The 21,198-nt window shown below is 33.2% G+C and overlaps 1 protein-coding gene and 2 long non-coding RNA genes across 6 annotated transcripts in view; 2 read left to right on the top strand and 1 right to left on the bottom strand.

Annotated features, from left to right (window-relative positions):
- Window positions 1-6,753: 6,753 nt before the first annotated feature.
- LOC136795278 (uncharacterized) lies at window positions 6,754-10,649 on the bottom strand. Its single transcript, XR_010842860.1, has 3 exons — window positions 10,505-10,649; window positions 10,065-10,164; window positions 6,754-6,917 (listed from the first exon to the last, which is right to left on the bottom strand). It is a non-coding gene; the product is annotated as an uncharacterized lncRNA (long non-coding RNA).
- Window positions 10,650-10,776: 127 nt separating this feature from the next.
- LOC106678450 (uncharacterized) lies at window positions 10,777-12,332 on the top strand. The gene is made up of 2 exons (XR_010842861.1): window positions 10,777-11,210; window positions 11,307-12,332. It is a non-coding gene; the product is annotated as an uncharacterized lncRNA (long non-coding RNA).
- Window positions 12,333-15,199: 2,867 nt separating this feature from the next.
- LOC106678448 (endonuclease/exonuclease/phosphatase family domain-containing protein 1) overlaps window positions 15,200-21,198 on the top strand; it is a 15,572-nt gene continuing 9,573 nt past the window's right edge. Inside the window, exons 1-5 of one of the 4 annotated variants that reach the window (XM_067045323.1) lie at window positions 15,200-16,247; window positions 16,335-16,546; window positions 16,883-17,048; window positions 19,296-19,422; window positions 20,200-20,437. In XM_067045323.1, coding sequence (XP_066901424.1) covers window positions 16,116-16,247; window positions 16,335-16,546; window positions 16,883-17,048; window positions 19,296-19,422; window positions 20,200-20,437 — 875 coding nt within the window. In that variant the 5' untranslated portion in view covers window positions 15,200-16,115. The remainder of the gene's footprint in view (window positions 16,248-16,334; window positions 16,547-16,882; window positions 17,049-19,295; window positions 19,423-20,199; window positions 20,438-21,198) is intronic. The other 3 variants (XM_014416950.3, XM_014416949.3, XM_014416948.2) reach the window with 3 other exon arrangements.

Below are 21,198 nucleotides of genomic sequence, written 5' to 3'. Positions count from 1 at the left end.
TCAACTTGAGTGGAGAATCTGACCATTGCCAGAACTCCAATTGTAACGTATATATTAATTTTTTTTATATATGCATATATAGTTGACCGTAAAGATTTAAATATAAGAAGATAATCCTTTAAATATAAAATAATCATGTTCAACCGTTCGCTTTGAACAGCCCTGATGAAGCCCTGTAAAGTGGGGCGAAACGTCAGACATTAAATATAATATAATTACTACATAAGTTAATATAAATACTACTCAGGCGATGACCTATAAATTGGTTTATTCTATTATATCAACATTCAGGGAGAATCAAACTTAGGCATGAAATATGTATATCCAGTAAGATATGTATACGTTGGAAGTAAAGTTTGATTCTGATCACCGCCTTGTGATGGAACAAATGAAAATACATAGCAGAAGATTTTTCGCAGGCTTCAGGGCAACTTTCACAGGAGCTGTTTCTGATAACAGTTTTTTTAGGAAAAAAGAGGAAACAAATTTCGACAAAGAAGGTCATATCGAAAATTTATATTTCAATCTACTAAAATGTATAGGGGATGCCTATGAGCAAAAAACTAAAATCGATAAAGTAAGGGATAAACGAAGCAAAAAATTATCTGAAGAAACGCGAAAACTTACAGATGAAAGGGAAAGATTGAATAGAGTTGTCAATAAACCATTGGAGCAAAAAGTACAGCATGCCGATGTTCGCAAACTAGTCAGGAAAAAAATTGCTATAGATTTCTTTATAATGAAAGAATAATATATGACTTTTTATCGAGTATAGGTTACATAAAAGAAATTAAACAGTGTTCTGGTTCTTTTAATGAAAAGCTGATTAAAAAGATCAATTCATCAAAGGGAAACTCTATAACAAACCGGCAAGAAATAGTACAAGATATAACGAATTATTATAGGGACTTATATAAAGATAATACTAGAGTGAAAACAAAATAACATCCTGAAATAGTAAAGGGAAATAACGAGGACTTGAGTATTCTAGAAGACGAGGTAGAAAATGTTATTGAGGATTGAAAAAGAAAAAAACAGCAGGCAGTGATGGTATACCAAATGTGCTTACTATTGAAGGTAAAGAAGCTTTGGTAAAACCACTTGGTATCATCTTCAATAAAATAATCAAGGAAAAGTTTTGTAACATATTAAAAAAATAGAATAATAGAAATTATATATCAGGATCATGCATGATATAGAACAGGCGGGCGTCCGACCCACTTTTAGTACAACTGATCAACTCCAATGTATAAATCGGCTCATCGAGTAAAGTAGAGAATATGACAGGCAGGTCTATTTGTGTTTTATGGACTAATTCAAAGCTTCGACTCGAACAGGCATAAATATATTTGGGAACACTGTGTGAATCTGGCGTAAACAAACTCTACATTGTAGTCTTTATGGAGTTATATAGAAACAGAAAAGCATACGTGACGTTGGATAGGGAAAGTACTTTGAGGTAGAACGAGGAGTGAAACAAGGGTATTCTCAATCTTCGATTCTGTTTAATTGTGCTTTAAACATTTTATTCAGAGAATTAAATTGGGAAAGCCTGGGAATATCCGTCAATGGGAAAATGCTGAACAACCTAAGATTTGCGGACGATATATGCCTAATATCTCCGAACATTAACAGTTTAAGGAGAATGATAGAGGAAATAGTAGACATTAGAAGAAATATGGGCTTAATATAAACACATCGAAAACAAAAATCACGACAAATTCAATAGAAATATCAATTTATTAAAACAATTGATAGAATATGTAGAGGAATACACTTACTTCGGGCAGACAATAACATTCAAAGGAAATATGAATATGGAAATAAAAAGAAGAATAAAGCTCGGGTGGTGTAAATATTGGTCTCTCCGAAAGATCTTTAAAAGTAACCTATCACTGGATCTTAAAATCAGAGGTTTTACCACATGTGTATATCCCACAGTTCTCTATAGGGCTCAAACCTGGGCACTAACAAAAAAACTTGATCTGAGGTTGAGTGCCATGCAAATGTAGCTTCTAACGAGTTTAATGTTTATAAAGAAACGAGAAAGAATAAAAAATAAAGAGATTCTTCAAAAAATAGACATTAAAAGTCTAAGGGTTGAGGCCCACCGATTAAATTGGAGCTGGGCTGGGCACTTGGCCAGAGTGAAAGACAATAGATGGACCAAGGCTTGCACGGAGCGGATCCCGAGAGAGGACAGCAGGAAAAGGGGGCGACAACACTGCAGGTGGAGGGACGCACAGTTTTGTACTAACACAGTGTGTTGGCGAAAACAGGTGGCTGATACAAGTGATGAATCCAGGTGCAAAAAAGTACATTTAGTTTTGTGTTTTCCTTTCGGTGTATCGTTGTGAGGACTGGTTGTTATTTATGTTTTTGATAGTTAAATTCTTTTATATACATGTCTTTGATATAAATGATTATATGAAACTTAAATTATAGTCTTGTAAAATGGCGTTCAAAAACGGCCTAAAGTGGAATGTACTGGTATAATTGTTTTTAACGTTTTATCTTCACAAATATGAGAAATCATTAAAAAAAAAAAAATTAAGATCACTTTTTTATTTTCCCTATATTAAAATAAAGAAGAGAAACATATTTCATTTCTATCATAAGATCCATTTTATGGATTCCAATTTATTTATTTATTTATTTTTTTGTTCAATGCATGGTTTTAGAGCAATAGTTCAAATAAAAATGTAGTAGGTCAAGGGTGTTAAAAAAATGCTTGAGATGGAAAGTTCTGATGTATTTGATTTCGGTGGCTTACTTAATATGTTTTGTATGCTAAACACGAATCTGTAGTTGTACAATTTTTTGTTATATATTTATAAAGTAACTTACTATGGCATCCATCTTTGCAGAGTTAACCCTGGTGACGTCTTTCTTTAGTACGGCTACGATGGTGGCCGAAGCAGTTTGTGCATGGCGGAGGGCCTGATCAGCTCTCATGCTGGAAGTATAAATCCCAATATCGTCATCATAGGCTGGTACCACTGCCTCTGGAAGCTTGAGGGCCACTATTGGTGCCGTGAAAACGACAAACAATCAGAGGGACTCCGCAGGTGGTAGGGACCGGAGGATAAGACGTAAAAGTATTCATAGTACTACAGGTCATCAACGGTGCATAAGATTTTGTTGCATGGTGCTGAAATAGTGCACAAGTCGATTCTCCCAATCGGAATATTGTCGGGAGAGGCATAAGCAAGCAGAAATAACGATTACAAGATTGAAACAGACGTCACACACTGGGGCAGAATGGCCAAAAAGCGGAATAAATTCAATATCTTGAGAATGGATTAACATAGAAACCTGGGGCCGGTCTCATTCGACTCAGAACAAAAAAATGCCTCAAGTTCAACTGAAACTGAACTTTATTGAAATTTTGAAGAAAATTAAAGGACTAATGAGGAAATGAAAGCCTATTGGTTAGAAAAAAATTTCTGGAATTTTCGGAATAGGTTGTACTCATTAAAACAAGTTGTAACGAGTATTTTGAGTGTATATTTAAATTATATAATGCTTGCAATTAAAAATTCAAGGAAGCTTAAAAGACTGGCCAATTTTGTAAACAATAAAATTAGAGATTCAAAGTTAAAGGTTGTTCAAATTGAAAAACACCTACGATTTCAAATTTAAGGAAATTAAATTAACAGTTCCTTAGCTGCATCACTGATTTCCAAGTGTTTTTTCTTAGGTTCGGTTCTCTTGTTCGTGATAAAAGGATCCGAAGTCTCCTGAAGCTTGTGGACCACGACTTCGTTGGTAGATATACGGGACATTTTCCGCGAGTTTCTGATCCTGAAAATCTTGTAATCCTTATTTCTGCTTGCTTATGCCTCTCCTGACAATATTCCGATTGGGAGAATCGACTTGTGCACTATTTCAGCACCATGCAACAAAATATTTTGCACCGTGGATAACATGTAGTACCATGAATACTTTTTGATGGCCATCTCTGCTGCTTCTTTTGAGAAGAACTGGAATTTTTCTGGGTCGATCATTGCATCCATTTTTCAATTTTTTTGTTGTAGGCAATGTGAAGTGTATTCCATACCCTTGATTCTGGTGTGTAATGGAGAGATACCAAATTCGAGAGCACTATAAGAGGTTTTTGCCAAGTCATTCATTCACTTTCTTAGGAGCATAAATCGAGAGCATCCATTATCACTCCATTTGGGCTTTTCTAGTTTAATGTTATGGCTTCAGGTTTACAAAACGCACCTAGCAGTTTCCAACGTTTTATCAATCAAGTTTTTACTGGTCTGGATTTTATATTTATTTCTTTGGATGATTGCCTAATTGCTTCGTCAACTGAAGAGGGACACAAACCTCATTTAGAAATTGTTTTCACCCGCTTTGACGAGTATGGATTGCGTATAAATGTTGCCAAATCTATGTTTGGAGTTCAAGAATTGGAATTTTCGGGATATAGAATCACTCCAGGAGGATTATTACTCCTTACAGAAAAGGTCAGTGTCATAGTAGACTACAAACTTCCACAGACTGTTCAACAACTTCGCCAGTTTTTGGAAATGCTAAATTTGTATAGAGGGTATTTACATACCACAGACATTCACCACATCAGTGGAAAGCAAAATATTGTTGCGGACACTTTGTCATGGATTGAGACTCAAGAAGTGTAAGACTTCGACAAGATAGCCGAAGAACAGAGGACTGACAGCGAACTTCAGGATCTTATGACATCTGATTCTGCATTAAAATCCAAGAGTTACCAGCTTTCTAGTGGAAATCATCTCTGGTGTGATGTCAGTACGGACACCATCCGGCATCAGATCTTTCACCTTATTCAAGACAGGGCTCACCCCGGTGTTAAGGCAACCGTCAAGTAGGTATCAAGTAAATATGTTTGCCTCAATGTTAAAAAGAATATCCAGGATTGGACTAAGGTATGTTAACCATGCTAGCGTTGTAAGATCCACCGTCATGTGAAATCTCCTGTAGGACAATATACAGTACCTGATAAACGCTTGGCTGAGATTCACATAGATCTAATTGGTCCCCTCCTTTCTTCGGAAGGAAACATTTAAGCTTTAACCATAATTGATAGGTTCACCAGTTGAATGGAAGTTACACCACTCAACAACATCACTGCTGAAACAGTTGCTAAGGCTGTTTATAGTCATTGGTTTGCTCGATTTGGTGTGCCAAGACGCATAACGAATGATCAGGGTCGTCAGTTTGACTCTGGATTGTTTAAACACTTTAGTGCGTTATGTGGAGTCAAACCCTACCGCTCTACGCCTTCTCACCCTCGATACAACGGTAAGGTTGAACGACTCCACCGTACATGGAAAACAGTATTGAAGGCACATAATTCCCGGAGCTGGACTGAAATCTACTGTACCTTGCCTACTGTACTATTAGGCCTGCGAGCAGCGATTCTCTCTGATTTTAATTCTTCCCTATCCGAAATGCTCTATCGAAAAACTATCACATAACCTGGAGAATTTTTCACAAATGGATCACGGACATTCTCAGATTCACAATATTGAGTCATAGAACTTCAAGAGGAAATGCGTCAACTGAAGCCTGTACCTGCAAATTACAAGTCTTCTAGGAGTGTTTTTATCTACAAGGACTTAAATAGGCGCTCAGACGTTTTTATGCACACTGATCGGATCAAGAAGCCCCTAGGACCAGCATACCTCTACACCTTTCCGTGTCATCATCCGTTGAGAAAAATATTTTCGTTTGGAAATCCATGGTAAGGACATTGCGGATTCCATTGACCGACTAAAACCAGCCTAAATTCTTGCCGAGTAAGATATGAACCTACAGGACACTTTGACTAAACCTTTAGCCCAGGCTCGAGATGATTCTCCATTATTGCAGACACTTTCTGCAGATCAGGAAGAATAACCGAAGCGACCTGAAACTGTACCGACTTCTACTTGGTGTTGCGGTTTCCTGCATAATATTTAGAAGAAATTATTTGAGTGGATATTTTGTTTGTGTTAGGCCCTCTGTATATCTTGTATATGTATATTGTATTGTTTTTCGTATGTTCTATAATTTGTATACTATTCTTATGATGTATTATTATGTATATATATTCGTTTGTTCTATAATTTGGTTACTATTCTTTGAAGCTATTTGTATAAGTTATTTTTGTTGTTGAGTCAATATTTTGCTATCTCGTATCTTGAATTTTTAGATAACTGGTTGTAAAATGCAAGTCAATGCTACAGTTTCTATTAATGAGTTTCTCAATTGTGTTATAATGCTAAAGTTTTCACTGGATAGGGGGTAATGTAGGGACTTCAGGTATCGATTATTGCTAATTCAAGTCAGCCCTTAACTCTTTGTAACTGTCGAGTAGGTTAATAGGACCATGTGCACAGTTTATGTATGTGAGTGAAATAAACCAATGATTATTAGTGTCTTCTTACCCCTTTAATTAGGGACCTGACGGCAGTGCGGGTTGGGGCGCAGGTCCCAGTGCGCTCGGTTCGGAACATTGTTGGTTCGATTCCCACCTGGAGCAGTTAAACATTCATTTGTGGGCGATCCCGAAAAATGAATTTTGACACTCCCACCTTAGTACACGGCGGCAACCAAGGGAGCCCTCAAGGGTTGGCAAAAAGGACCACTAGCCACTTGCCGGACTTCTTCCCCCCACCAAATAGCAGTACCAGTACCAGTACCCCTTTACCTACACATAGTAGTTGAGGGGAAATCACAAAACCCATTATTAAAAGAAAAAATGGTTATAACTAAATATTGTAATTTTTCGTTAACGATTATAAAACTTACATTGGTTTATAGCTGTATGTTTTCAAAACTATTCGATCATCTTCTGTAACTCTTGAAACCAAAGCTGAACAAGTTCCGACTCCTTGAAAAAGTTCGTTGCCGTTGCTCTGGATTTCATACCATCTTCCGGTGAAGAACTAAAACATAATCTTTTCAAAGTATGAGATAAATAATGGTAGTAATAATTAATACTAAAACTATAATTATATTGGAAGATCGATGGTTGACCACGTGCGATAATAAAAGGAAGATGGTCCGAGTGCAGTCAAAGAAAAAACTTAAATAGTCGTAAAACTATATAATATGAGCCAACGTTTCGCCCCACTTTGCAGGGGTAAAAAAGATACAAACACTTAAATGGGGTAAAAATAAATGAGCAATGTAAAATAAGAATTTAAAAAAAAATTGCAGTGAAACTTAAAATTAAATAAGAATAAAAAAGGTTTTGGACAATAATGAAAATGGTAATAACAACAAATAAAAAAGAAATATAAAAATACAGTACCCACTAAAAGATGGAAAAAGGAAATAAGGGTAAAATCAAGAATAAAAAAACATAGTGAACAAATAGGAAGCATATCTTACAGATGGCAAGCGAACTAGGAAATGAGTTGTTGGTAAGAGCGAGATTAGTGGGGTGGTTGGCGGTTAAAAATACGATATATTTGAAAATATATCAGTTAGCTATTTGTAAACTGTAAATAACAATGATAAACAATAACAATGTTACGATCCAGATAGTAAAAGCAGCTGTTTTTTTTATCAAATAACCTATTCTAAATAAACGAGTTACTTGCTCCTATAAATCAGTGTAACATTTTCCCTTCAGTCTAATCGTAATTGGTGCCGAAACGAAATCACGTGACTTAAGCTCTTAGTGGTCTTAGAATCCTAAAGTTTACTGAAACTACTGAAGATCAGATACTCAAAACCCAGCATTTATTCACGAAGTAATAAGTCAGCTGGAAACTTTTACCGGCATAATCGGAGATCTGGAGCATTTCACCAAGGGCGGCGACCAAATTAAGAGCCTTGTAAACACCAGAAAGGACACGGGCACAAGTAGACAAATAGACTATGACGTAAGACTACTCGAAGCATCTCTGATCGGCCGTATCCCACGACGAATCCTGAATGCTATACAAGGTGATCTGAATCACTCTTGGGAAATACTAAAAGTGAGGCTGAAGAAGTTATACGGTGGCCTCCTGAAGAAGACGTATTTTACTTACTCAAGGAGCGTCGAACACAAGGCCATTCTGAGGGTGAAAAAAGTAATGGGGGAAATGGTAGAAACCTTTGGTCAGGCAAAGGGAGCCCAGAAAATGGAATTTCTAAAGGGAGTTCTGAAGGTCAACTGAATCATTACTTGGGTCACCCAGGCTATCCAAGAGACCTGGAATGTGCTCATGGAGGTCAACGAGGGTTGACGCTAGAGAAAGGCATGGAGCTCGTCTCAAGAGGCCGGAAGCGGAATGAACGGAGATAAAGTCACCAAAAAAGAGGTATCCGAAATCCCAACCAGACGAGCTGCCAAAAATGGAGGATTTGATAAACGACCTAGTCGAAAACCAGATGAGCAGAAGCGGAAACCGAAACGGCGCTATTACGAATGCCATGACCGATTGAGGTAAACAATCAGGACTGAAGTGACAGGCAGACGGGAAGGAGGATCGCCAGGTGCTACACTAGCGATGAGTAGTCGGGAGAGGAAAGAGCCCATTCTGAGGGCTACGAGAAAGTAGTGGAGTCTGGATGAGTAGTAGTGGAAGTCCCTGGAGGGAAGGTCCATCCAGAACTAAGGTAGTGTCGGACCGCAGTTATTCTGATTGAGGACGTGGTAATGGGTAGGGCAACCAATGGGGAGATCTAGCCGTTAATAATAGCCCGAGTAAGGGACGATTGACAAGGTTTAAGAACGATCAGAAAAAAAAACAAGATCTAAACCGTATATATTTATAAAATTAATTAAAAAATCAACTAAACAGTTCAAACTACTCATTTTAAAGGATTTCTGAGACCATCACTACTACACGGTGCACCACTACCGCACTTCCTATACTCAACAGCTCTGAAGTCACTATAACGGTATCTAGTAGCAGTGTACTACAGAAGATCTGTAAGGGCACTTGCATAGTATTTTACGTTCAGTAGCACATCACACGGAGACACATCAAGTTTTTTGACAACCTCCCTGCTTTATTCAATCCATTATTCCGGACACTTACCCCATATCCCCTTCCTGCGAGGTGGTAGGACAGTAAGGGCCCCATCAACTCTGTCAACATCACTCTACCCTAAGTCCCTTCTCTCTTTACCTCCTCCCCCTCCCCTACTACTTTCTCTTTCTATATCTAGATACACATTAAGGTTATTACTATTATATTAATATTACTTAGACAGACAATATAGTGACGAAATACAAGAGCAGATTAAGTCAGGCGTATAACCATCCGGTAACCTTCCACTACTATTCTCTGACTTTTTCGTCTGGTTTATCTTTAATTCTGTTCCAAAGACCACTATTGGCTATCGAAAACTGTACTGAACATGCATATTACAGACTTTGGAATGGAAAATTTGAAGTGTGCGTTTCGACAGTCAAAAGTGGTTGTTGGAACAGAATTATAGATAAATTAAACGAATAAACAAAACATAATAAAATATTATTTCAATATTTTGAGCTCAAATTATTTGGAAAAACTTACGGTATATTACTGAGTAACTTGAGAAATCGAATTTAAAAATGGGTTGTGAAGTTCTCTCAAATTAGAACCCAATGACACAGACGGACAGATTTAATTTAAGTATTTTGAAATCGGATAGTTATAAAAGAATTACGAGACCTCGGTGAACAACCTGAGCCAACTTGAAAATCGATTAAACCATTTGCTTAAAAATTATTTAAAAAACCAACTACTGACCAGGTATGTGACACCTCTAAACAAATTACCATCCTTTTGGCTTCGCCGTAGTCGTGATAAAAGTTTGGTGCTCTTATTCTAGCAAATACCGCCTCAGCCAGCATCGTTAGGCGCTCAAGACCATTAGCAATATAATTTACAGTTCCAAGTGGAGACATTGCTTGATAATTCAAATTAGTTAATCTTCGGCGAACTATATCCTTCGTTCCTATCTCGTAAATAAATAAGTAATAATTCCTTTTATACTTTGGAGGGGCACACCTGCTTATTAGCCAATATATTATAATAATATACTGATATAAAACAATAATTGCACTTCGTAAATTCAGCTAACAATGCCTCATAAAAAGTAATACTCACTGATGCTATATCAAAATTTTCAACTACGGGTGGACTTAGGCATTGCCCGAAACGTAAAACAGCGCCAGAAATGTTTAATGATCCGAGAATAATAAATAATCTGAAAAAAGAAGGAATAAATTTTCATTTTAATAATATGTGCTCATATATTATATACATATATTATTGTATGTAAATAAGAAGCATAAAAAAATTATGTTCGAAGTTATTTGTGTTCCAACAATTATATTGTCGTCAAATATTAGGTTGCAGAAGTTTTAAAATATATTATTGTTTCGAGAAAAAATATATATATCTGATATTATTCATCATATAAAATAACGAATTGTGTTTGGAAGAAAAAAAAAACTTTTAAAAGGCAAAAATGTTGAAAAATAAATCAGTAATCATGTCTTCCATCAAAATATACCGCACTCGTAATAAGTATACAAATTACTTACTGAATAGTTAAAGATTTACCATGGGGATAATAATTTACTAAATTCGACATGATTCGTTCCAATATTACTAACGATTGACTGTCTTCCTTCATGCCATTGGTAATTATATACATAGGAGTATATATTCCTATCTTATCAAAACTAGAAATATAAATATTAAAAACGCTTTCCTTGAATCTTCTAGTTCCTTACAGTTTGCTGTGATAAAATATATAAATTTTGTTAGGAAAGCCATCATAATGATTTATATGCAAGATAAATGTGCTATCGTATCTTGCATATAAATCATTATGCTAATGTTCAAGCTCAAAATATTTGTCACTGTAACTGTAGTAAATAATTACATAATTATGCAGTTCTTATCACAATGCAATAAGGAAATTAACTTTTAGATTACAGATTGTAAAAGCACTCTTATATTGTGCAAGGTGGAAATAAAGAAGCGTATTTAATTATGCAGTATTGTTCACATCAATAGTATAATTTAAAATCTATAGTTGGATGACCAAAAATCTAAGTGAATTTCATATTCCAGTCTAGAATGTACCATTGATTCTGGACCATACCGACTTCCTAACAACTATTCCATCGAGCATTATTATGGTGAAGAGTTTTTTTTTAAGTTAGTGGCCACATTAATGGTTTTTGGGATCATAAATAATATATTATTCAGAAACTAAGACCCAATGTGTATTTGTGTTTGTGTGTAAGTAAATATCTCCAACACTATGAAACTTTTTTTATCACACTAAGCGCGTGCGACTCACTGAATCTCTCCAACTCCTTCCCTTGTCAATTTCAGCCCTTTACCAGTGTTGTGCAAGGAGCTATAAATTGAAAACAGAAGTTACCTGTATTATAAGCCTGGATCATATTTAAGCCACTTCCTTTATTGGTACGCCCAGGAACTAGGTGGATTTACGGTTTAATACGCTGCTATGCATTGAACCTATCAAGACAGTAAATATTATCAAATAAGATTTTGCCTGAACATTTGGGTCGTCTGAGACCCTAGGAAATAGTGGTTCGTCAAAAAATGTAATGACACCTGTCAACTCAATGGAATCTTTTAAGAGATAGTGGATATAAAAGTATAAATATAAATACTCTTCCTTAAGTCCCTTCTCTCATCCCCTCATTCCCCTCGCCTCCTCGCTCTTCGTTTTCTTTATTATTTTTCTTATCATTATGTTTACTTTATTTATTTAATTATTTATCTATTCACAATTAATTATCTCGTGGAGTCCCCGCACCTCCAGATATTATAGTAAGAGTTTCTACTGAACGAACATCTCAATACATAGATAAGTATTTCACTAAGACCTTCACGTACTCACGGTAGAAAAAGGTAGTACTCAATTTGAATTATGTCCTTCTTCACATGATGCATTTATTAATTCATGTCTATATTCTGTTTTTAGTGGGATCAGAAAAAAAAGTCATGAGAAAAGGGGCTTACGGGGAAAACTCAGTTAGTCAGGTATGGTTCTCTATAAAAACTTATTCGACATTCTTTATGATACATGCTTCGGGGGTGGAGCTGCGAGAATTCAATCAGAAGGAAGAAAGAATATGGTGAAGCCCACTACGCTAAATGGGGAGATGGCCTGACGGATCTACTACAATGTTGAAAAATAGGAAACATTGAGCTGGAGAGTGAAGTATGGTTCTTCGACCAGAGGAAGTCCTCTATAGAGATCAGAGGAAGAATAAGCTTGTCAGGACTCAGAGGCTATATATTTGAACAGGGCACGTATCACCACTTCAGTTTTCCACCTATCCAGATAGGTATTCATTTATAATGTGAAGATATTTTATAGCAAAACCATTTATCTGAATCATTTCATTGTATAATATTATTCATGGGTATATTAAATGTAAATAAATACTTCATTTGTGTAACTTTGAGGATAATATGACCCAATACCACTCCTTAATATATTATGTATTTCAATATGCCTTTGCAAAAGTATTCCAATTATAATAGTAGGACTCAACGAATTTGAAATTACCATCAGTAATTATCCTGGCATCCCGAACACAACAGGTATGAAACACAGCAACTCCCTCCCAATAATTAGTTCTGCTCTTAAACGTCTTATCTTTTTAGATAGACGTAACAATAGGTGCATGAAAGAACATTGCGATAGGCTAAGTAGTTGCCTAATAGTCGTTAGTTCCTATCAATCATTTTCGTTCTTTATACGTGTTTTGCATTGAGTATGGATTTTGTACAAATACAATAACCATAAGAGTACATATCATTAATATTTTAACCATAAAATATATCTATATTCTTAATGATAAAAATATTTAATTATAATTAAAGACATTTATGTCTTTAATAATATTATTATATAATACATTTATGTCATTAATAATTTTATAATTGAGTACGTTTATGTCTGTTCTGTGATTTTACGAATAGTTCCTCTTTAAACAGGTTAATGGGGTTGCATTCTTGTTAAATTGGTCTTAGTTGGTTTGTCACGCTTAAAAATTCTACTGATTAGTACGTTACATGAAATTTGGGAAAGACAAGAACTTCAAGGCGTCCCAATAGTTGAATTTTTTTATTACATTTTCTGAATTTATTAAAAAATCAGTTCGAGTTTGAATTGCCTAGGATTAACCTGGTGCAGGGATGTAAAAGTTTCCATGTGACATATAACATGCCGTTCAATTAATATCACTACAGTGAGAAAGCTTTTTTGCACGATGACAGCGAGCTAACAGATCAACGTCGTGAGTGATTAATTTTAACAAACAATAATTTTATCTCATTACAATCACAGCAGAGAACATAACATATAAACCATTGATCAAACAATCAGACATAAATAATCAATAGAAAACATACGAGTTTATAAGCTACATGTATGGTTAATGTCACTCGTAATAGTTGCGACAGTTCACTATTAATGAGTCTCATTTAGGAATTGCTCTTTAGTATTGGAAAATATGGCAGTTTACTAAGGAGTGGTTATAAAATACTTTTATATAATATTTAGTCCAAATAAATAATGTTAAAGGACAAAGACCGGTGTGCATTTAATGCATCTAATGATTGACAGCAATGGCAAATTCAGGAGAATTCGTTTCTCTGCATTGAAATTTGTATCAAAATGATTTTCATGCCCACTAACAAAAGGTTTGTGTCTTGAGTAAGTAAAACCTGAAAGTAATGCATAATTTTTTGTATTGTGAATAATAAACTTGCCTTCTTTTTATTACTTACCTATATGTGGAATATATAGTAAGAGAAAGTATTATGATCGTGCAAAATTTCGAATTCGAGATTTTAACTGAAATACACGTTTTGCAGTCCCTTTAAGTCCAAATAACCAAGTTTCACAAAATGGACTGTGTGTCTGGTGTCTCAAAAACAAAAAGTTGTGAGATACTGGAATTACATATTTAATAGTACCACTTTCTAAATCGATTTTTCAGGGTTTTTTTTTTTTTGTAGATTTTCTCCCAAACGGCTCTAAAGATTTTGGGTAAATTCCTTGAATTAATGAGCAATTAAATGCTATTTAAAACGATAAAGTTCTTATCTTCATAGAAATTGTGAAGCAGGTCTTATATGCCGAACTATCAAAAAATTTTCGTCTGAAGTGTCTTTAATTTTGTTTATTTAAAAAAATAAAAAATAATCAGTTCTTATCATTACCAATAAGAAACAATTTTATAAATAACTACTGCAGAAAAATGAAAAATAGATACATCCGATTGGAATAGGAAAAACCGAGACCGCCTGATCTTTCCTGATAGCATGACGGCTTCATTATATTTTGTCAAACTGTTTTATTCTTGAAAATGTAAAATCTACATATGTGTAATACCACTTCCAGAAACTAAAAAATACGATTTTTTATAGCAATAGAATAAGAAAAAAGTTTTGTACATAATTTTTACCTTCCCTGGTTTTCGTTTAGATTTTTTTTTTCGAAAACAAGAAAATAGAGTTATCTTCAAAACCAGGTCACTAATCTGAAGAAAACTTGGGGGACGTAAGTAGATAAGTAAGTGAAAGTAGTGTGATGCGCACACGACACAAGATTTTTTCTAAATTCACCTCAGGGTTTCCCAGTTCAACAGTACAACAAATCAACAAAATATAACGAAGCCGTCATATTTTGTAGAACTGTTGTATTCCTTAAAATGTAAAATTTATATTCTTTATTCTCACCACTAGAAATCATAAACGGCAAATTTTTATAAAGACAGAAAAATAAAATCTTTTGCTCATAATATTTGCATACCCTGGTATTTCGATTTATTTATTTGGTTGAAAATACTGATACTAGTTGAAAATTCTAATGACTTCAACACAATCCCACCAATTTGCAGAAATCTTGGTGACATTTGAAGGTTGGTTAAGTGAAAGTTTTGTGATGCGCTGATACGCTCCAAACCAGATTTTTCTTATAAAATTCAACCTAAAAACAAAATTCTGTGTACGCCGCTGATTGTGATAGTAATAGTATTGTGGTGTTTCAATTTGCATTAGCCGATTTTTTTTTTTCTGAAAGCAAGTTGCTTGTCGAGCCAATGACAATCAACAAAATATAAATAATAGATCGTCCAGAACTTCTCAGGCTTCTTAGTTGGTAAGGTGGTGAGAGGAGTTCACTTATGTTCAGGTACACTGAGCATGCAAGGGAACATCGCTTACAGATTTTAACATTAAATTAAAAATCGTTTTAATGAAACTAACTAAGTTTAAAATTTCAAAAGGTTTAATAAAATATGATACCGGTTTTCCACAATTAAAAAGCTTGGATTAATTTTGGTTGTGCTCAATATAGTTCCTGATATTTATTGTGCTTAGGGGATCCGAACCAAAAATTATAATTTATCTTGATCAATATGAGAAATGCATTAAATTTATAAATAAACTCCTTTAATTCTCGATGTTTCTATTTTTAACGCAACTAAAAAAGATTTCATGATTATCATACTCAAATCAACTGTTTTCGACTAATGCCTTCCCCTTAAAAAAAACATTAAAAACGTTAACATATACCTGAAGTTAACTACATATGTACAAACAAAACCTAGTGAATGAAAGAAATCTTGTCTAAAGTAGGTCAGTGATAATTAAAATTCAGATGTCCCTCTGGTATTCCCTGATATTTAAACGAAACGAAATTATGTTACTCAACATATATAGTACTATTGTATAAAAATGATTGTTATATTCTAAATAATGTTCCGAAATATGGGCAATACTGTGTCTTCGATCGTAATCGATAAAAATTATTTATTATTTATTTGGTGAATGTCCTATATTAGAGACTAACCTGACTTCTGTAGTAATTGTGTTGTTTACGTTATTTCTTAAACGGTAGGTTAACTAATGGAACTTCTCCTGTCAAATGGTTCAGACAGACGAAAATGTCTGTTTTATCTATAAGAAGGTGCCTGTTAATGAGTTTAAGTGGTATTATCTGTCTTAAAGTGGTAATTTAATTTGCGTTGAGATGTAGCTAAGGTCACTTAAGTTTTTTTTACTCTGAGCTGAGAAAGGTGATTGAGGCACAGTTTGTTAACATTAAGTGCTTCTAGACCTTTAAAAATGTCTTCAGCCAAATTTTGACTAACAATTATGGGAACAACCCCCAGCATGCCTTCAAGTAGAAAAAGACCTTTAAGGAGATCTTTCCGTTCACCTTTTAGAAGAACCAGTACCCAAGGTACATTAAGTGCAACTTTCAACTTTATAGAGCCCAATATGAAGGTAAACTCTTTTACAATTATGTATTGTTATCTATTTTTATTGGATTTATTAGCTCAGTAAATTTATTGATTTATGGTTGTTTTACAGTTAAATCAATTAAACATTAATGTAGCTACTGAAGAAGAACTTATGACTCTTCCTGGTGTAACGAGAGGAGTAGCAAAAAATATAATCGAATACAGAAATGTTATTGGAAAGTTTAATAAAGTAGAAGATCTGGCTTTAGTATCTGGCATTGGTGCTGATAAACTAGATGAAATAAGACCTGAAATATGTGTGAGTCGGGGGCGAAATCAGAGGTATACAACAATTTTTTTTATGTTATTAGCTATTCCTTTTCCACTGTTTTGATGTAGAAGTGTCAGTTTTTTCTGTGGTTAAAACTAAATGAATTATTTTAAGATTAATTATTAAAATTAAAAGTAAAGTATTTTTTTAAACATTACAGCATTCTGTATCTAAGATTTTTCGGGGGTTATACATAATGTACATCACGGTTTTCTCATTGCCTGTAATTACTCACCATACATTCATACAAAAAAAAATCTTCTAATATGAAAGTCTCCAAGCTTTATGATATTTTTAAATTTTAGTTTTATATAGGTTTCACTTCATTAATTAAATTTATTTTATAGTAGTGGATCATCAGAAGGAAGTCCCGAATCCCTCCCTGTGGATGTTAACAAGGCTAATGTATTTGAACTCATGACAATACGTGGTCTCGGCCAAGAGTTAGCTGCTGCTATAGTTCATTACCGGGAAAGAAGAGGGGATTTTTTCAATATATCTGACATTTTAAAAGTATGTATTTCCAATTCTTATATTAAATAAGATTTTTTTATTCTATGCGTTGAAAATAGTTATTTGGCTCCTAAGGGGTTGATTTAGCATAGTGCCAAGAGTCCAGGATTAGTAATGCTGAGATTACTGGGTCTATTCCCAGCACCTACTTCTCAATAGAGACTATTCACCACAGGATATGATTGAATACAATTGAAGTTTTTAAAAATCAAATAATAAAATGTTTCTTAAACTTTTTGATGTGTACTCAATAAGTATCTTATGTAATATGTAAAAAGATAAAAATAACAATAATATTAAGGGTAAAAGTTAAGATTAGCTATCAATCTCTTTTATTTTACTTTATACATATAAATGAATTTATTGCTCGAGACTTAATATTTTAAGTAACACAATTGAATATGATAAATTTAGCTCAACAACTAAATATGTTGTTTACATACAGTTTTTAAAAATATTAGGTCTTGCATTTTAACTCACCATTTTATTATTCTCTAAGTAACATACTTAACAATTATTATATCAAATATATATCCTTTAAAACATTATTCTTATATTCATTGTAGGGTATCTTACCCAAGTCCTCTAACTAATTTTATTATTAGCCTATTATGGAAATGCATTATGTATTTGTAAAAATTTAATATATGAAGTTTATCTGCTAATTATTGATTAATTTTACTTTTTTTTATTAATTGAAAAAAATAAAAATATTAAGGCTACGAGCTGAGTTATGATGTCAAGCTTGTGACTTATGTTTATGCTACTACTAGTCATTAATGACTCCTTTTTTTTTTTTCTGATTTTGAATTTGATCTCTGCCAGTCGCATAATTAGTTGAGGGTACATTGACATTTATCTTAACACATGTACGTCCCCATAACAAACATTCTTCATTTCATTAACAATCTAATTGTTGTATTTTGTATTTTACAGAAAATAATTGATTTACGTCCTTTTAATTCTAAATAAATTAAATTCTAATTTTTACTTAACAGAAATATTTCTAATATAGAACTTATTTCAGGTTCAGTTGCATCGCATAATGGTGCAAACATAAACATTTTAAAAAGAATTTTATTCAGTTTAAGCGCTTGGGTGTTCAGATATTCATTTCAGTTGTATTATTGTTAATTTTCTGACTCAATTTATATCAAAATAAAATTTAAAAATATGTCTAAAATGGATAATGAAAAAGAATTATGTGGAGATGATTTACCTGATTATGCGCATAGTGATAGCTTTGACTTATGTTTCATTCCCCGATATACTGGAACATGTATGGAACTGTACTATTCACTGAAGACATATTATTTATAAAATTAAAGAGTCAAAAATAATTGATTTTATCTTAGAAAAAAGAGAATAATAACTTTATGATTTCAGTATTTCATTTTAATTTTTTGTAGATTTAATTTTTTTTTTAACTTAATTTAAATATAAAGACAAATTTGTTTTATATCATTTTTCAAAATTCAACTGAAATTGGTAAGATTTTTAAACAAGTTACGAAGTTTTTATATAGACCATATCACTTGTACTGATATTGTCAAAAAATGCTGGCATTTTGTCAAAATATTTTTGATATATGATGAATATCTGTTATTGAGCCTTGCTTTCAAAGTACTCTCAATAGATTTTTGGACTTGAACAATATTTTCTGTTTTTGGTATTTTTTAAACAACCCCTTTATACCACCTTTCTCTCATGAATATCTTGTATGATATTCATCCATTTAGTATGCAATAGTCACTTTTTCATATTTTCTCTGTACAGAAAATTTGTAGGTTCTATCCTTATTTTGAATATTTTTCTTATTTTAAAACTAAATTATCTGAAAATATTGAACTCCATTCCATTAGAATGAATAGATTTGTTTTTTGGATTATGATTCAATAATGAATGAAAATACAAATACACAAGTCGATCAATATAGTTTCCTCAATATTCCTGTTGTATTTTTCTTCTATAACTCCTAAATTTATTTTCTCAGAATTATTCTTTTTTCTGTAGATTTCGATCGATTATATAAAACACTAGACTAGAAATCCGGAAAAACTATTTATTTTTTATTTTACTATTTGTTTGTGTTATTCTTGCCTGCTCCCTGAATCTTCTCTTAGGTTGTCAATACTGTTAAATATTAAGTTAAATTATCTTTAGAAAATTTTCTGAAGCTATTTATTTAATTAATTTTTATCAAAAACATCTAAATTTGGCATTTTAAAATTGATAATTTAATTGTAGGTCAAGGGAATGGATGAAACAAAGTTCAACTACCTCAAACCCCGCCTTTGCTTAAAATCTGATTCTTTTAAACTTAACAAAAGAGTTTTATCAGAACCCCGCATACCCAATGGTGGAGCTGTTTCAGGTAATTTATCTTAATTATCTCAATCAAAATTGCATTTGTAATATCTAGTGTTATGGAATAAGAATGGAAAATCAGAAGACCCACTCCATGAAGAGTATCAGCAATCAACAATCCCTACTCAGTGGAAATATAAATTGACTATACCTCATCAGGTTGAATGAAACCTGACTGATGAGTAATGATGCTTATCTTTGTATAAATGTTGGTTAATAAACAGTCAATAATCCTTAATAAGTACTAGACCAAGGACCCTTATGAGTTATATTGATACAGTTTTTTAAAAGTTTTATTAAAAAAATAAAAAAGATACTGTGAAGCATATTCCAACTGATTCTCTTATTAATATATTCTGTAAACATTAGAACTGGAATTAGATGTTATAGATATATTTTTTGGGTTTTACATATATACATACATGTATAATCTTACGAAGGTATGAAGGATGATTTGTTTTACTACTTACTGACTATTTCTCACCTGAGTGTGAATGTAAAGATTTATAAACAAAAATATGAATGAAATGTGTAAATTTACAAATAATCCCCATGGCGGGATTTGAACTACTTCTGAGTAGAATACTAAGGTGCTGCCTCAACAGCATGGCCTCTTGTATAATTTATGGAGCCAAGAGACATTGTTTAAGGTTTCATAGTTGGCAGTAGTTATAGTTTTAGTTGGACTTTCAAACTTGTAGGACTGTTCTTTAATCATGTTTTTATGAAACATTTACCTAATTTTCTTCAAATTGTCTTACATAACCTGCCTCTGTCATTTCAGACATCTATCCATTTTTTTATAAATCTGACACACCAAGAAAGGATACATCACCAGTTGCTTGTCAGGGAGATCTTTATGAACTTGTTTCTCAACAATGTGAGAGGCCACCTTTGAAATGGGATCCTCTTCCTTTTGGTGAAGTTCGGTTCGCAACATGGAATCTCACTGATATGTGCCATCAAAAAGCAGCTAATACTGCAGTTAGAGAAACTTTCTGTCTTACATTGCTCGAAAACAGGTATATATATTTTTATATTTCATTTTAAACTCATTATTTCTAGCAAGAACCAAAATAGTTTAAATATTTTACAAGTTACAGAATTTATTGAAATCTACAGGCTTCTTCCACTAAAATATTTGTTTTCCAGAGTAGATTAAGGGAACTATCAAGGTAGAGTAAGTTAAAGTAATATGGGTCAGAGTTTCAAAATATTCTCAGACAAAGCTTATTCTATTTAGACAAGTATTCCTAAACATTTTGCTCAATGTAGCAGAGAGTTGGACAGTTTTAAAAGAAACAAATTCAAAATGAAAATGCAGAAGGACCTTGGGGTATCGCTAGTTGGATGGAAGGTAGGGCAGCATCTTTAACTGAAGGTAGCGAGAGAAGTGTGAAACGACCTATTTCTGACTTAAACTACTTTTATTTATTACTAATGATGGTTTATGATTACTAGTCATCTATATATGTACTGTCAGATATTATTTACTTATTTTTTAATTAATTTTTTGTTTGATCATTTTATTAATTTTTAAAAATGAAGTCCACTTGCCCAACCTGTTTTGTTCATAGACTGCCTAACATTTATATTTTACATCTCATTATACTAATCATTTTGTGGTAAAAAATAAATTGGTCCATTCAATTTTCAAGCTTCCTCGACTTGTTAATTCAATTTAATTTTTGTTTCTTCTTCTTTCCTTAGAATGTATCTAAATTTTCAAAAATACCAATAAGCTTAGTTGAAAAAGTTCAATATCATTTCTTAGTTTTTAATA

The sequence above is a fragment of the Halyomorpha halys genome, unplaced genomic scaffold, assembly GCF_000696795.3.
Source record: "Halyomorpha halys isolate HHAL.00 unplaced genomic scaffold, Hhal_1.1 Scaffold144.1, whole genome shotgun sequence".
Taxonomy (NCBI): Eukaryota; Metazoa; Arthropoda; class Insecta; order Hemiptera; family Pentatomidae; genus Halyomorpha; species Halyomorpha halys.
Note: the sequence above shows the minus strand (reverse complement) of the source record. Positions and strands in the feature narration are given on the sequence as shown.